We start from the raw sequence: 18,056 nt of genomic DNA on the forward strand, positions 1-18,056 counted from the left end.
GGTTACATACGCTTCAGGTTACATACGCTTCAGGTTACATACTCCGCTAACCCAGAAATAGTGCTTCAGGTTAAGAACTTTGCTTCAGGATAAGAACAGAATCGTGCTCCTGCGGCACGGCAGCAGCAGGAGGCCCCATTAGCTAAAGTGGTGCTTCAGGTTAAGAACAGTTTCAGGTTAAGAACGGACCTCCGGAACGAATTAAGTACTTAACCCGAGGTACCACTGTAATTTATACACTGCTTGATTGCAAAACAAACAAACAAAACACTCAAAGCGCTTTACAAAACAGAACAAAACAGTAAAATTATCAATAAGGAAAACTAACAATATTTTTATTACATATTTTGTGTTTTTTCCCCCCTAATCTTGACTATTGTGTGTGTGAACCATCCTGAGATCTGCGGATGGATGGCAACATACAAAAAAATTTACAGAATAATTTAAAACTCCCCCTCCCCAAAATTAAAACAATAGACTAAAAACGGATTAAAACTCGCGTCAACTTTCTAAACATCTGCCAAACAAAATCGTTCCTTCCAGGCTCCATGAAGCCTCCAGGAACAAAAATCACAACTTTAAAAAAATACCAAAAAACCCCACAATCAGCCATGCACATTTGGCCGCTCATCTTTTCGTAAAATATATATTTTGAAACCCTCATCGCACCCCCCCCCGCCCCAATCCAAGGCGTTGGTCGCCGCTTGCGCCTCTCGGCATCTGCACTACAAACACAAACCGGTTCCAAAACTAGTTCAGCTAGTCCGGGTCCGCTCTCTCTCCCAGGGAACTCTGGGAGTTGTAGTTCCGGCGGGGAACAGAGAGACTCCGGCGAAGAGAGGCGCCGCCTCTGGCCGAACTACAGTACCCGGGCTGCCTTGCAAGGGAAGCCACGACAGCTCCGAGTGCCTGGGTCTCCTTTTTTTCCATGTTTCCCCCGCTCGGTGCCGCGAAGTGTGTGGACGTGCTGGCCAGGCTCCTCCGCCTCCTTTCCTCGGAAGCAGCAGCAGCCGGAGCCATTGCAGCCGCGGGTGGCGAGGCTGCCTCCTCCTTCTCGCGTTGCAAACGCGCTCCGGGAGCGCGGAGCCTTTGCAGACGCGTCACTTTTGCAGAAACCAAACACCCAGCAGGTAAGGGGGGGGGGGTAAAAAAGGGAAAAGGTGCGTCTCTAAGACCTGGCCGGAGTTGGGCAAGTGTGAGTCATTCTGGCAGGTCGGGGTGGCCCTGGAAGTGCATCAGAGTTTGGGGTGCGAGTGGACCCCCCCCCCAACTCCCGTGATCGCGCGTTCTCACGTGCTTTTTCACGTTCCTGCTTCTCTTGCAGATCTTGGGGTTTGGGAGTGGGTGGGTGGGGGCGAGGAAACAGCAGCAAGTCCTCTGGACTTTGCAGAAAGAGAAATTCCACGCCCCACCCCCAATAATGATTGCTAGAAATCCAGAGACCCAGAATCGCAAGAAGTGGAGAAGGCGATTGGGGTGCTGAGACACCCCCCTTCCTGCTAAGAATGACTTGTTTGGGCTTAAGATAGGGCTGGGGAAAGTAGGGTGGTGGTCTGACCTGATGGACGTTTTCCCTGGGGCTGTGGTGGAGTTGGTGAAGTTCTGCTTGTGAAAAAAGCGCAGCATGATGGAACTCAGTGGAACTTGTTTCTGAGAGGACAGCAATAAACTGGTGGGAGGCTTGGGGGGGGGGCGTGTTGTTCCTGTTTATGCCTGCATAAATCCACCCGTATGAGGAAGAGAAGGTCAAGAAGTCAGGTGCTTCTGCCCCTAAAGAATTCCCTAAAGAAAATTGAGATCAGCACTGCCACTCTGTCCCCTTTCCTCACTGAAACTCCAATGTCTTTTTAGTTTTTAGTCCTGGGGTCCTCAGTTGACACCCTCACCCCTCCCTCTGTGTGTGGCCTCAGCTGCACTATATTATTATTATTATTATTATTAAATTAATTAACTTATCTGTCCTTCATCCCATGGTTCCAGGGTGGGTTTCATTGTTAAAGCGCAATAGTAAAAACTTACAATCAAGAGGGGTGCTAAAAATATACATCTCTAGGGTAAAATCTAGGATAAAGAGGTGAGTTTTCACAGCACTTTAAACAATCATGGCTTCCTCCCCAATAATTATGGGAGCTGTAGTTTGTTAAGGGTGCTGGAAGTGGTTAGGAGAACCCTGTCCCTCTCTTAGAGCTACCATTTCCAGAGTGGTTTAACAATCAGTTCTTCTTCCTAAGAACTTCTGTGAGCTTTAGCTCTGAGGAGAATAGGGGTCTCCTCTAACAGCTCTCAGCACCCGTAAAAAACTACAGTCCCCGGGATTTTGGGGGGGAAGCCATGACGGTTTTGTCTGGTATGATACTGCATTATTATTATTATTATTATTATTATTATTATTATACCACCCTTTATCCAAAGATCTCAGGACGATTCACAAGATAATGTATAGGGCCTGAGTTCTGATTTTTATTTTTAGCACATCACTACTTTAATTATGGGGACACAGGTGGCCCTGTGGATTAAACCACAGAGCCTAGAACTTGCCGATCAGAAGGTCGGTGGTTCGAATCCTCGTGACGGGGTGAGCTCCCGTTGCTCAGTCCCTGCTCCTGCCAACGTAGCAGTTCAAAAGCACGTCATAGTGCAAGTAGATAAATAGGTACCGCTCTGGCGGGAATGGTAAACTGCATTTTCGTTGGCTGCTCTGGTTCCGCCAGAAGCGGCTTAGTCATGCTGGCCACATGACCCGGAAGCTGTACGCCAGCTCCCTCGGCCAATAAAGCGAGATGAGCGCCGCAACCCCAGAGTCGGCCACGACTGGACCTAATGGTCAGGGGTCCCTTTACCTTTAATTATTTACTTTTAAGAGAGAGTTGCAGGTGGCATGAGAGAGGCAGTGTTGTCCTGGTTTGTGTGCATGCACTGTTGGTTTCTTTTGAAAAGAGTCCAGAAGCTGTTGGAAAAACCTGCAGAGCTATTTGATCAGAGATGGTGGTGGAATAAGTGTGAACAGACACAACTGTTATGCTATGGGAGCCAACCCTGTTATGCCACCAGCCTTGGGGGGGGGGGGACCAGTGTGGTGTAGTGGTTAAGAGCGGTAGTCTCGCAATCTGGGGAACCGGGTTCGCGTCTCTGCTCCTCCACATGCAGCTGCTGGGTGACCTTGGGCCAGTCACACTTCTCTGAAGTCTCTCAGCCCCACTCACCTCACAGAGTGTTTGTTGTGGGGGAAGAAGGGAAAGGAGAATGTTAGCTGCTTTCAGACTCCTTAGGGTAGTGATAAAGCAGGATATCAAATTCAAACTCTTCTTCTTCTTCTCATTTAGACTGAGTCTGAAATTATTGTTCTGCCGGTCCTGCAGTAGACAGACCCCAGATTCGTTATGCCTGCATTTGCTACTCTGATTTCCTTCTGTCTCGAGACAGTTTCCCAAGCGGTGGCTCTTATTTTTAAACAAATCAACTAGGCGTTTGGAATCTGGTTTCAGCCACCTTCCTCGCTAGGCAGACACGACTTGCCCACCGTACTCCAAAAAGCATCAGGCAAGATTCCTGGCTGGGCTTCTAGTTATTCTCACCTGTTTTAAAGCAACTGGACTGGTTGCCGGTTCATTTCCAGCCCCGATTTAAGGTGCTCAAAATAGTGTTTAAAGCCCTAAATGCCTTAGCCTGGGGGAGGGCATTCACTGTCGCAACCTCTAAGTCAGGCATAGGCAAACTTCGGCCCTCCAGATGTTTGGGACTACAATTCCCATCATCCCTGGCTAACAGGACCAGTGGTCAGGGATGATGGGAATTGTAGTCCCAAACATCTGGAGGGCCGGAGTTTGCCCATGCCTGCTCTAAGTTGTAGGGGTCTCTCCCCACAGAGTGGCACCTCTACCCTTGCTTTTGAGGTGTACATTTTAAGCGCCTGCCTTATTTTTGTGACTATAAAACTGTTTTTAATACAGTGGTACCTTGGGTTACATACGTTTCAGGTTACATACGCTTCAGGTTACAGACTCCGCTAACCCAGAAATATTACCTCAGGTTAAGAACTTTGCTTCAGGATGAGAACAGAAATCATGCTCTAGTGGCACGGCGGCAGCAGGAGGCCCTATTAGCTAAATAATAATAATAATTTATTATTTGTACCCCGCTCATCTGGCTGGGTTTCTCCAGCCACTCTGGGCGGCTTCCCCAAAGACAAAAAATACACTAATATGTCATACATTAAAAACTTCCCTGAATAGGGCTGCCTTAAGATGTCTTCTAAATGTGAGGTAGTTGGTTATCTCTTTGACATCTGATGGGAGGGCGTTCCACAGGGTGGGCGCCACTACCGAGAAGACCCTCTGCCTGGTTTCCTGTAGCTTTGCTTCTCGCAGGGAGGGAACCGCCAGAAGGCCCTCGGCGCTGGACCTCAGCGTCCGGGCAGAACGATGGGGGAGGAGACACTTTTTCAGGTATACTGAAGTGGTGCTTCAGGTGAAGAACAGTTTCAGGTTAAGAACAGACCTCCAGAACATATTAAGTACGTAACAAGAGGTACCACTGTATTGCAGTTTGGTGTTGCAATTCCCGGGACCTTAGGGTGGGGGGGGGGGGGCAAGGACTAATTAGACCAACCACAGAGACAGGCTCTCAGCACAGAAAATAACCTCTTCTGAAATTCAGAGGTGGCGTCTTAGAGCCATTGTTGTTGCTCAACATATACTTGCGGTCTCTTTCCCCAACCCCACCAGCTGGGATCTCTGTTCAAACTGGTTATGCAGGTTTTAATGGTGCTTTTGACGCAGGACCCAGGGAGGAAAAAAACCACCCTGAAATTGCTGGGGTCGGGTGTCCCGGAAGGCTCAGAGCAGCTTCTGAAACCTGGTGGCCCTCTCAGGGGTGCTGTAGTTGCATCCCTGTCTTGTAGATCCTGTATGGAGCAGCGGGGTTGGGCTGGAGGACCTCTTGGGATCCCCTTCCACCGGAAAATTGCTGGAAGCGAGACAAGAACTTGGTTGTTTCTCTCCAACAAGAGCAGTAACAGGAAATGCCTGACTTCACCCAGACACAACTCAGTCCTGTGCCACCTAATGACTGCCAAGCTACATAATGGCACATTATTAGCACATCAGGCCAATTAAGTGGCTCTTGGCAGCCCTTTTGGTTTCTGCCTTTGGCATGGTAGCCTGAATTTTATATATATACAGCGCATGAGTGTTTGTGTGACTGGCAGGCCGATGAGTCTAGTGGAGGGGAGGCTGGATGCCCAAACTCCCTATTTCTGAGCTTGGGCTTCAGCCACAATGACGCTGGAGCTATTTGCCAGGTTGTTGGGGCTACATTTTGGCTCTGGCGGGGCTAGAACTTGCCCTTCATGGGCCAACTTTGACAAGTGGGCGGGGGAACCCAGCTGACTGTCACCTGATGCCACAACTGGGGATCATTGGATCTGGACTGTTTTCACACACTAATTTCCCATCCTGTAGAAATCTATCAGTTATATTTTATCTGCACAATCGGAATGAATTTCTGGAGCCAAGATGCTTTTTCTGTGCAGCCTGAGAAGGAGCAGTCACTCTTAAGAAAAAGAGGTTAAAATAGGCCAATACAGTGGTACCTCAGGTTACATACGCTTCAGGTTACATACGCTTCAGGTTACAGACTCCGCTAACCCAGAAATAGTGCTTCAGGTTAAGAACTTTGCTTCAGGATAAAAACAGAAATTGCGCAGCAGCGGCGCGGCAGCAGCAGGAGGCCCCATTAGCTTCAGGTTAAGAACAGTTTCAGGTTAAGAACAGACCTCCAAAATGAATTAAGTACTTAACCTGAAGTACCACTGTATATATGTGGACTCTCCCAGGATCAAGTGACTTTCCTTCTTTACGTTCTCAAAGCTCTTGGCTTAGCTCAAGGTTGTCATCTGAACTTGCCAGATGTTTAACTGATAATCAGCCATGGTCAGTCCAGGAGAAGATGGCAAGTGTGGCAGGAAGATTCAAGGACAGTCAATATTATATTTTGGGAATGATTCACGTTCTTACGTAGCTGCGTCATTTTATACTTTCTGGCCGCCCCATGATCATATTATAAAGCAGTTGTGTTCTGTGTTATAAATCAAAGACTGCTAGAAGTTGTTGCCTCCCCCCCCCAATGTATTTCTTATCAATAAAATATATGCAAACAATTTTTTATTCTGAAAGTGTGGCCCAGAGAAAAAAGTTTGAGAACCGCTGGTCTAAAGCAACTAATACAGTGGTGCCTCGCAAGACGAAAAGAATCCGTTCCGCGAGTCTTTTCGTCTTGCGGTTTTTTCGTCTTGCGAAGCAAGCCCATTGACGGAGTAGCGCTATTAGTGCTATTGACATTTTAAGGGCTTAAAACGGCTTTTTAAGGCTTGGGGGATTAGCGGTTTTGCTGCTAAAATGCTTTTAGCAGCTTAGCGATTCAGAAAAAGGGGTTTTGGAGCGGAAAACCCCCCCGAAAATTTTCGTCAATTTTCGTCTTGCGAAGCAAGCCCATAGGGAAATTCGTCTTGCGAAGCGCCTCTGCAGACGGAAAACCCTTTCGTCTTGCGGGTTTTCCGTCTTGCGAGGCATTCGTCTTGCGGGGCACCACTGTATAAACAATGCAATAAACATCAATAGTTTAAAATGGCACCGATTGACAGACAGTTACACCGGGTATAACAGAACAAGCTAACCAGAGCCAAAGGCTCCAGGAAAAAAGGACAAATTTTAAAGAGAGATTTGAACATATAGAGTGAGGGGGCAACTCAGCACTGCTTCCTGGAAGGTGATTCCAAGCATATGGAGCAGGAAAATGAAAAGGGAAAAGACACGCTAGAGAACAAGAAATTCTTGAATGAGTTAGAAGCACAGAATCAGAAAAAACACAACAGACAGGGTGAGCAGGCTTTGGCTTCAACCATGTTGCAGCATCAGGTAAAAGGTAAAGGACCCCTGACAGTTAAGTCCAGTTGTGAACGACTCTGGGGTTGCGGTGCTTTACTGGCCGAGGGAACCGACGTTTGTCCGCAGTCAGTTTTTCCGGGTCATGTGGCCAGCATGACTAAGCCACTTCTGGTGAACCAGAGCAGCACATGGAAACGCCATTTACCTTCCCGCCGGAGTGGTACCTATTTATCTACTTGCACCTTGACGTGCTTTCGAACTGCTAGGTGGGCAGGAGCAGGGACAAAGCAACGGGAGCTCACCCCGTCACGGGGATTCGAACCGCCGACCTTCCGATCGGCAAGCCCTAGGCTCTGTGGTTTAGACAACAGCGCCACCCGCGTCCTACTGTTGCAGCATTGGGTGCTCCCAAATGATTCGCCATTTCCTCTGCTTTCCCCCTACATGTCACAGTTCCTTGGTTGAAACCGTGGGAGGAGACATTTCTCTGGATGGTGGTGACTCTTGAGCCCAACAGTGGTGGGACTTCATCAGGGAGCCGTTTTGGACCAGAACCAAAGAGCCCTGCGCTGGGGGTGTTGTCATGCAGAACAACTTTGCAACGATGGCCTTGCTTGGTAAGAACCTCAAATCTTGCACCCTCCCTCCCTCCCTGCCCCCCCCCAACCTTCCATCCAGTAATGATAGAATTCATTTTGTTGTGGACTGGGCTGAAGCAATGGAGAACATCTCCCTAGCCAATGATGGGTGGAACGGCCAACTGACCTGGGCCTTGCTGCTCTTCTGCTCCAGGGTTGCCTGCTGACGAGCCAGAGCTGATCTGCAAGATTGAGTCTGAGGAAGAGCCGTGGATCCCAAGCGAGCAAGCCGCGAGAGGGAGGCGGATCCTGCCTGGAAGCAAGTTAGGTGAGGGGCCAACTCCACCTGGAAGGGCTAGCGCATGCCTTCTAACCAGGAAGTCTATTCTCTCTCACTATAGTTTTTATTAAACTTTCTGTTTTGCAATTTAGAATACTCATTTAAGCAAGCTTAAAATGTCAGTGGCTTCCCTTCTTCTCTTTCCATAGTTCATTTTGCATATCATAAATCCCTGCTTATTTTACATACAGTGGTACCTCAGGTTACATACGCTTCAGGCTACAGACTTCGCTAACCCAGAAATAGTGCTTCAGGTTAAGAACTTTGCTTCAGGTTAAGTACGGACCTCCAGAACGAATTAAGTACTTAACCCGAGGTACCACTGTAAACTAAACCATTCGGTATTCCATTATTACATCCACCAAAACTTGTTTACAATGTTGAATTTATGTTAATGCTGCCAATGTTTTCAAGTGTACACAATTTCTCCCCATACATTCAGTAAACATTTTCCAATCTTTAAACGTATGTCCCCCTTGCTCTCTTATGTTAGGTCTGCAAGCTGCACATATTCCATCAGTTTAAGTTGCCATTCTTCTTTAGTTGGGACTTTGCTCGATTTCCATTTTTGGGCTAACGAAACACAAGCCGCAGTAGTGGCATACATTAATAACCTTTTTTGACACCTGGGAATTTTGTCTGAATTATCCCCAACAAAAAGGACTGGTGTTTTTTTTAAAAAAAGTACAGTGGTAGCTCAGGTTACATATGCTTCAGGTTACATACGCCTCAGGTTACAGACTCCGCTAACCCAGAAATATTACCTCGGGTTAAGACTTTGCTTCAGGATGAGAACAGAAATCGTGCTCTGGCGGCGCGGCAGCAGCAGGAGGCCCCATTAGCTAAAGTGGTGCTTCAGGTTAAGAACAGTTTCAGGTTAAGAACAGACCTCCGGAACGAATTAAGTTCTTAACCCGAGGTACCACTGTACTTTAAAACATTTTTTTCAATTCATTATGAATTATTTCCCAATGTTCTTTTACCATTTTACAGGTCCACCACATATGAAAGAACGTTCCCTCAACCTCTTTGCAAGGAAGTCTATTCTCCCTCTGTCTGCCCAGAGTTTGAGTGAGCAGGTTGTGCTCACTCAGCACTGAGGAAGATGCACCCTCCTCATTCAAAGCATCAAAGAAGAATCAAAGAACTGTGGAGTTTGAAGGAACCACGAGGGTCATCTAGTCGAACCCCATGCAATGCATGAATCTCTTGCCCAATGTGGGGCTCGAACCCACCACCCTGAGATTAACGGTCTCATGCTCTCCCGACTGAGCTATCCCAGGGGATTTTGTGCATTGTGTGCCTCAAGTCTGGCTGTACAGCAGAGTCCACTTGAGGAATGCTGAAAACCTTCTCGCTTCTTAGTGTCAGATCTCGTGCAGTCCTTATTTTTGTTGATACCTCCCTCTGTTTCAAGAGTTTAAAAATTCTTGTAATTGTGATGCTTCGGGGGGGACACACACACACAAAGATAGTTAAATATTGTCAGCTCTTTTCTCCCCACCCTGTTCTGTCTGATTTAACCTTTCTCTTTCTCTCTCTCTCTTCACCTCTCTCCCACTTGGCTTCACCTCCCTCCTACTTGGCTTCACCTCTCTCCCACTTGGCTTTCCAGGTGCCAAAACGCCCGAGCCAGCCATCGCCCCCTACAGGCAGTATCGCGGCACCACGTGGACCTACCCCGAGATCATAGACCTGCTGGTCATTTGGCGCGAGCGGGAGATCCAGCAGGAGCTGCAGCGGAGCCACCGGAACATCGAGACTTTCCAAGTGGTGGCCAGCAAGATGGCGCAGAGAGGCCACAAGCGCTCTGCCCTAGAGTGCCGCTCCAAGATCAAGACTCTGAAGAGGGACTACCGCATAGCCAAGGCCAACAATTCCCCGGGGAAAGGACATTTGGCCTGGCTCTTCTACGACCAGCTCGATCACCTATTGGCCAACGAGGCGGACGTCCCGCCCCCGGAGGTGCTGCCCGCCTTGAGCCGCCGCGGGGCGTCTGTCGCCGACTCGATGTCTCAGTGCTCCACCGAGGAAGAAGCTGCGGCAGAGGGGGCCAGAGTGGGCAGCCGGGAGACGCTGACTCTAAGGACGCGGTCGCCCCCCCAGGTCCCCAGCCTGGGGGGCGGCTTCCCTGTACCGTACATAAAGGAGGAAGCCCCCGATGAAATGCCTGTGACGTCTCCCACGGGTCAGTGGCGGCATTTGGTGTCTGAGGAGAGCCCTGTGGAATGAGGTTTTGAAAATAGCCTTTAAAAAAGAAAGCAATCCCTGGGAGACAGTGTCTTTTGTTTTATTTTCGTGCATTTAGATTCCGCCTTTTCTTCCAAGGAGGCCGAGGTAGCGTACATGGTTGTCCTCCTCATTTAATCCCCCACAACAACCCTGTGAGGTCGGTTAGGCTGAGAGCCTGTGAGTAGTCCAAGGTCAAGGTCATTGAGCTTCATGGAAGAGTGGGGATTTGAACCCGGGTCTCCGTGCTTTTCTTGTAGGAAAAAAAGTGCCGGTTCTCACCATGAAGTCGTTGCTGTAAATGCCACACTTGTAGCCAGTTCTTTTTGCCTAGGGGAAAAGGGTGCCAGTTCGGCGCTGTGGTCTAAACCGCTGAGCCTCTTGGGCTCACCGATCGGAAGATTGGCGGTTCGAATCCCCGTGACGGAGTGAATTCCTGTTGCTCTGACCCAGCTTTTGCCAACCTAGCAGTTCAAAAGCACACCAGTGCAAGTAGATAAATAGGTATCACTGCGGCGGGAAGGTTAACAGCATTTCCATGCACTCTGGCTTCCGTTACGGTGTTCCGTTGTGCCAGAAGCGGTTTAGTCATGCTGGCCAAATGACCTGGAAAGCTGTCTGTGGACAAATGCCGGCTTTCTCGGCCTGAAAGGAGATGAGTGCCGCAACCCCATAGTCGCCTTTGACTGGACTTAACTGTCCAGGGGTCCTTTAGCTTTACCCTTGAGTACCCCCAGGGGGAAAAATACTGCCTGGTCTCCCAGGTCTTAGTCTGACACTCTAACCACCTGTACCACTACATTGACTTTAATGTGTGTTCCGCCTTTCACCCAAGAAGCGCTGATATCCAATGCTGAAATCAGAGGTGTTAAATAACTTATCCTACACTGAGTTTTGGATGCTAATAGCTGAAATTCCTTCATTGTTCAAGAATCCTTCTAACTCTCCAGTTCTGTGATTCTGTGAGTGTGGCTAACTTTGGCTATCAATAATAATAATAATAATAATAATAATAATAATAATAATTCATTTATATCCCGCACATCTGTCTGGGTTGCCCAAGCCACTCTAGGCGGCTTCCAAGACATGAAAAGATACTAAAGCATCAAACATTAATAGTAACAATCTGATCCAATATAAAAGTCATAATAGCTTTAAAATAAACAACTTCTCTCAAACAAAGCAACGTTCAGCAGTCCATCAGAATCTAATAGTAAAACAGTAAAATTAAACATTGGCAAATAGTAATTAAACAGTTCAACCACAATAAAGAATTACCAGTCTGCAGTCAATAAAAGTAACAGCAAAATACCACAAAGCATACAAAAACCATGTAAAGGGATCAAATTGAGAAACTAAGAAGCACAACATAAAACTGTGTTAAAAAAATATCCCTGAACTCCTCACTTCCCAGCTGCTGCTGCTGCTGCTCTTCTCAAAGTTATAGTCTGGTAAGGCTGGGTGGGGACAGACAGGTGGAAAAGCCATTGCCTGATGAGGAACAGAAAGTCTCTCTCTCCTCACCCAAGCACTTTTGCACCATAAGGGTAAATTAAAAATGACCCGCTGTTGCTGTGAAAGGTCAAAGCTACTGTGGCATTTGGAAGGCTAAATCAATTTACCGTGGCATAATTGCTGCTTTTGCAGCATACATCTAGTTAAACAGTCCAAAGCCTGCGAAAAAAGTGGAATAACTTGGTCTTCAACATGCCGCAGGACTCCAGAGAGCCACTGTGGGGTAGTGGTTAGGAAGGCAGGCCGTGATGGGAGACGACAGGGTTCGAATCCCCAGGAAGCTCACGAGGTTAAAATTGAGAGGTGGGGTGACAACCATGTGCTGCCTGGACCTCCTTGAAGAAAAGTAGGGGGGGGTGTATATACTCTTCTCCTTTGCTGCACTCGTTATAAGCATGTAGATCCAAGCGGATGATTTTGTGTCACTGTGCCTCTTGGCTGTCATCCCTCTCCCATAATGCACTGCTGCTTGGCCAGTGTGTTGCTGGTGGTGCACATTAGCTACCATGAGATGTACAGGGACTTGGGTGGCACTGTGGTCTAAACCACTGAGCCTCTTGGGCTTGCCGATCGGAAGGTCGGCGGTTCGAATCCCCACGACGGGGTGAGCTCCCGTTGCTCCATCCCAGCTCTTGCCAACCTAGCAGTTCGAAAGCACACCAGTGCAAGTAGATAAATAGGTACCGCTGTGGCGGGGTGGTAAACAGCATTTCCGTACGCTCTGGTTTCTGTCATGGTGTCCTGTTGCGCCAAAAGCGGTTTAGTCCTGCTGGCCACATGACCTGAAAAGCTGTCTGCGGACAAACGCCAGCTCCCTCGGCCTGAAAGCGAGATGAGCGCCGCAACCCCATAGTCGCCTTTGAATGGACTTAACTGTCCAGGGGTCCTATACCTTTTTACCTTATTTAGTTATGGGATGTTTAGTTAGAATCTCCTTTCTTGTAACTTGAATCAGTGGTTTTGGTCCTACCCTCTAAAGCGGGAGCAAAACAAGCTTGCTCCATCCTCCACGCGGCAGCCCTTGAGATATTTGAAGATGAATATCCTGTTTCCTCTCTTCCAGGCTAAACACACCCATCTCCTTCAATCGGTCCTTCATTAGGCTTGGTTGTCTTTGGCTGCCAGCCTAGTGCTTGAAGACAAGTGTTATATTCTTGAACTCGATAATCAAAATGCAAGGGCTGGGTTAATGCCCAAGGGATTGCGGTGTGTTTTGTTTATGATGATCATTTTATTCTTATGCTTTCTGCATTCACACATCTGCCCCCAAGCAATTTCCTCAGTCCATTCTGCACAACAGTATGCATACGTTGTGGTTTTTGATACAATAGACCAGAAGCAGAGAGGGGCTAGGGTTGTTGCTGTGGACAAAGGCCAGCTATGATCCTGTAATGAACCAATTTTATGTGTTTCTTCAGGAACAGCAGAAGCCAGCAGTCCAGCTCCACCTCTGCTGTCTCCTCCCTGCGATAAACCGGGCAGTTCTGCCTCAACAGTAGGTAAGAACAGAACAAAACAAGCAGATAAGAACTGCCAATTCATGAGGTTCATCCTTTGAATGACTGGATGTAAGTTAGATGCTCGCCTGGGGCAAGGAAGAATCCTTTCTAATAGGTGGAGTTATGTTAATAGGAAGCCTTATTAATTTATGAATCACTTTTTACATTCTGTCTCAAGGCAATTGGCAGGCAGGCCACAGAAGGAGCGGAACACACACAAACACACAAAAAAGCTTTTAAAAGCAGCACCAAAAACCAAGTTGACGTTTTCGTTTTGTATTGTTAAACCTAAGGCCGTTTCTTCCAGGTGGAGAATTGTGTCGAAACAAAATCGTCTTCAGTGTTTCCAGAAATGCCATTCATTTCCAGAAAGTACTGGTAGCGAGTGCTTGTCTCATGTCAACAGGGATGCTGTTCGAGGGAACAGCCTTGCAAGTTGGTCTGCAAACTTCACCCGCCCATGGTCATCTGCAGGAGCTTGCCGGGCCACACAAAACTATGTTAGTTATTTGTGGCCCACAAGCCAAAGCATAACTCTTCCCTGTTGAGTTACCAGGATGCATTTTTCTTTCTTGCCACAAGCAACCAGACAGGTAGGTACCAACAAGCCGACTGGGCTGCATCAATAGGAGTATAGCATCTAGATCAAGGGAAGTAATAGTGCCACTGTATTCTGCACTGGTCAGACCTCACCTGGAGTACTGTGTCCAGTTCTGGGCACCACAGTTCAAGAAGGACACTGACAAACTGGAACGTGTCCAGAGGAGGGCAACCAAAATGGTCAAAGGCCTGGAAACGATGCCTTATGAGGAACGGCTAAGGGAGCTGGGCATGTTTAGAAGAGGAGGTTAAGGGGTGATATGATAGCCATGTTCAAATATATAAAAGGATGTCACATAGAGGAGGGAGAAAGGTTTTCTGCTGCTCCAGAGAAGCGGACACGGAGCAATGGATCCAAACTACAAGAAAGAAGATTCCACCTAAACATTAGGAAGAACTTCCTGACAGTAAGAGCTGTTCGACAGTGGAATTTGCTGCCAAGGAGTGTGGTGGAGTCTCCTTCTTTGGAGGTCTTTAAGCAGAGGCTTGACAACCATATGTCAGGAGTGCTCTGATGGTGTTTCCTGCTTGGCAGGGGGTTGGACTCGATGGCCCTTGTGGTCTCTTCCAACTCTATGATTCTATGACTTGCAAGGGATGGATAGGAGCCAACATGTTTGTCTTTCCTTCGCACTGTGGCTCAGTTGAACCAACCCATGGTAGAGAGAGCTTACAAATCAATTTTTAAAAAAAATCAAGCTATACCAAAAAATGACACAACACAAAAGGAAAATAAGAGGAGGAGGAAGGAGGAAGAGGGGGGAAAGCAAACTCACACACTGCTTCTTAAAGTTAACGCTGAAAATCCGAATCATGTTGACTCAGAAAGTCCCGCTTTGTTTGATAGGACTTGCTGTTGAGGAAGTGAGTTCTAAGCATTTATTTCGTTCTTTTCAGACGGGGCCATAACCCCCTCCCCAAGTCCCTTGCCCGACCCCGCCAGGTCGTACGCCGCAGAGCGCCTCGCCAACATCCGGAAGCGGAAAAGGAAAAACAGGCAGGATCTGGCGCTGGAAATCACCCATGCGGCCGACAGAAGGGTGCAGGCAGCCACCGACCGGATCCTGGCAGCCCTGGGCGAGTACACAAAGGCCGATCTGGAGGAGCGGGAGCGGGACCGCGTGGACACTGAACAGATCATTGCGCTCATGAACCGCCAGACGGAACTGCTAGAGTCACTCGTGCGAAAGCAGGCAGAGGCACAGGCTCCCCCGGCCCCGGCCTTAACCCGGCAGGCCCGTTTACCCCGGCTCGGGCAGCCTGGTCACACGGCAGACGCTTCTCCCTTGCGCTTGGGCTCCACCAGGCGGTCCATGGCGAGGGCGAGGTACCGGAGGTGACTCCCGAGACGGCGGTGGCAGCGGTGTGGCTGTGGCGACGCTCTTTGGCTGTAGTTCCGTTAGCGTGCGGGACACCCGGGCTGCGTTTGTAACGGGTTGTAGTTTTCTTTTTCAGGAATTTAAAAAACCTTTTTGCAATTAATGATTTTGGCTGGCCAGTTGTGTAATTATGAAGAGGGGGTGGGGGTGGGATAAAAGTTGGAGGGTGGGGTTCTCCCCCCCCCCTTTCTTTCCCCACATTACTAGTTCTGGTAAATAAGGGGTGGGAGAAAAATGTTGTAGCACAGAGACTCACGTGCCACTCAACACAAAACCATTTTGTGCCATCTTACTTCTCTCTATATGTATACACACAAACACACACACATAGATATATATATACAGTGGTACCCCACAAGATGAATGCCTCGCAAGACGGAAAACCCGCTAGACGAAAGGGTTTTCCGTTTTTCGATGCGCTTCGCAGGACGAATTTCCCTATGGGCTTGCTTCGCAAGACGAAAATGTCTTGCGAGTCTTGAGATTTTTTTCCGCTCCCCACGCCCTTTTTCTAAGCCGCTAAACCGCTAATAGCCTTTTAGCAGCTAATCTGCTAAGCCGCTAATAGCCGCTAATCCGCTAATAGGGTTGCTTCGCAAGACGAAGAAAACGCTAGACGAAGAGACTCGCGGAACGAATTAATTTCGTCTTGCGAGGCACCACTGTATATATATATATATATATATATGTCACATATCTGGGACCTTAGGGTGAAGGGTTTTTGTCGGCATCTGTCTGTCTCGGAAGACAACGGACAAGTGCGCCTTTTGGGGTGAAGCCAAACTGTTGGAGAGTCACAGCACCTACTGTGGCTGTAGAGGCCAATATAGGAGAGACATGTTTTGTTGCAGCTGGGGCATATGAAGGCGTCTGGTTGTGCTGTTGCCAATGCACCATGGCGCATCTTCTCTCTACAGGACCTGTTTGTCTCCAGGCACATTTTTACAATGACGGATGGCCTGGAGACCATGGATAGGGAAAAGTTGGTGGCAGCGTCTTCTGTGACATTGCAAAGGATCTCAGACGCACCTCTTGGTGAACACAAAATACAGAATAAAGCAGGGACAAAACAGCCCCCTCCCACAATCTGTCTGAGTGGTTGGGAGCCAACATGTATAAACCTACAGGCAATATCTTCAATGTATGGTTCCTCTATTCCGCTTCTACTGTGTGCAGTAAGTTGTAAGCCCCATGCTGGAAAATGACTTACTAGGATAGGTTAAAAGAATAGGCTGGCATTTGAAATAACACGCAGCCATTGGGCTAAGCTGCTGCAACATCATGGAATGTTGTCGAGTATTCTAAGTGCAGAAGGGGAAGTGATAGTTAACATACTGTTGACAAATCGCTTGGGAAGGAAATGAAGAATGGATTTGGCTGGAAGAAAACTCCACGTATGTGTGTGTTGAAAAGAGGGGTGGCGGTGTTAGAACTGGGGGGTGGAAGGGAGCCCAGAGGATGGAAGGATAAAGAGCAGGGTGGCTGAAAGATGGAGACAAAAGCAAACAATAATGGATAAGAGCACAATGGGTCGGTGCAAATGGATGTTAACCAGAAAGTTGGTGTTTCGAGCCCACCCAGGGATGGCTGTGCGCAGGATTCCTGCATTGTAGGGGGGTGGGCTAGATGACCCATGGGGTACCTTCCAGCTTTTATGAGTCTATGGGGGGGGGGAGAAGAAGATGACACTGGGAGGCAGGGTTGAGCAAGGTTGCTGCGGACAAGAAGGAGGATGGACAAGGCAAGAAAACGGGTTCTGGGATGGCCTTTCTCTGGGGTCAGCAAACTTTTTCAGCAGGGGGCCGGTCTACTATCCCTCAGACCTTGTGAAGGGCCGGACTATCTTTTTTTTTGGGGGGGGGGGAGAACAAATTCCTATGTCCCACAAATAACCCAGAGATGCATTTTAAATAAAAGGACACATTTTACTCATGTAAAAACACGCTGATTCCCGGACCGTCCTTGGGCCGGATTGAGAAGGCGATTGGGCCGGATTCGGCCCCTGGGCCTTAGTTTGCCTACCCATGGCCTTTCTGCAAGCTTCTGGTTAGGGGTGGTGCTACGTCAGAGAAGTAGTAGATTTGTCCTTTGCAGAAGGGTTTGGAGGTGGCAGCGGCGAAGAGACCTTGTCAGACGGGTCTGCCTGGCTGGGTCTGCTTGTTGACACACCCGCCTGTTCTTTGAGAATGGCCTGGAGCATCTTTTGTTTTCTGGGATGCAAGAACCAGCTGTTCCTACCTAGACACATTATAAGAAACAGGCTCCACATTATTATTGGGGGGCTCAAATAATAATAATATAATAATAATAATTTATTATGAGTTTCCCAAGCCACTCTGGGCGGCTCCCAATCAAGTGTTAAAAACAATACAGCGTTAAATATTAAAAACTTCCCTGAGTATTCAGATGTCTTTTAAAGATAGGATAGCTGCTTATTTCCTTCACATCTGAAGGGAGGATGTTCCACAGGGCGGGCGCCACTACCGAGAAGGCCCTCTGTCTGGTTCCCTGTAACCTCACTTCTCGCAATGAGGGAACCGCCAGAAGGCCCTCGGCGCTGGATCTCAGTGTCCGGGCTGAACAATGGGGGTGGAGATGCTCCTTCAGGTATACTGGGTCGAGGCCGTTTAGGGCTTTAAAGGTCAAGAGCAACACTTTGAATTGTGCTCGGAAACGTACTGAGAGCCAATGGAGATCTCTCAGAACCAGTGTTATGTGGTCTCGTCGGCCGCTCCCAGTCACCAGTCTAGCTGCCGCATTCTGGATTAATTGCAGTTTCCGAGTCACCTTCAAAGGTAGCCCGACCATACAATGAACCATGCAGACCCAAACAACCCCGCCCTCCTTCCTTTGTATCATTTCCCTTCTAAGTATTTCTGCAGAAGCATTTTTGTACTGGAAATTCAGACACAAAGCTTCACATCCCCCATGGCTGCCAGGTGAACATGGCACTACAAGACCCATCATCCCTAAGGTGGGTGGGGTTGGAAGTCCAGTAACATCCCAAAGGCTACAGGTAGGGGAGAATTCGT

At 48.3% G+C, this 18,056-nt stretch overlaps 1 protein-coding gene and 1 long non-coding RNA gene across 2 annotated transcripts in view; both read left to right on the top strand.

The window, feature by feature from the left end:
* Positions 1-875: 875 nt before the first annotated feature.
* On the top strand, positions 876-15,127 carry LOC310670677 (uncharacterized protein). Its single transcript, XM_083426338.1, has 6 exons — positions 876-1,130; positions 7,338-7,501; positions 7,677-7,790; positions 9,418-9,990; positions 12,965-13,045; positions 14,543-15,127. The coding sequence occupies exons 2-6, from the start codon at positions 7,468-7,470 to the stop codon at positions 14,983-14,985; spliced, it is 1,245 nt and encodes a 414-aa protein (XP_083282464.1). The 5' UTR covers positions 876-1,130; positions 7,338-7,467; the 3' UTR covers positions 14,986-15,127.
* A 2,489-nt stretch (positions 15,128-17,616) lies between these two features.
* The window catches only part of LOC310671075, a 91,387-nt gene continuing 90,947 nt past the window's right edge, over positions 17,617-18,056 (top strand). The window contains exon 1 of the long non-coding RNA XR_014507750.1: positions 17,617-17,631. This is a non-coding gene — a long non-coding RNA (uncharacterized lncRNA). The remainder of the gene's footprint in view (positions 17,632-18,056) is intronic.

This window comes from Podarcis tiliguerta, assembly GCF_965153285.1.
Source record: "Podarcis tiliguerta genome assembly, chromosome: 2".
In the NCBI taxonomy this organism is placed as follows: Eukaryota; Metazoa; Chordata; class Lepidosauria; order Squamata; family Lacertidae; genus Podarcis; species Podarcis tiliguerta.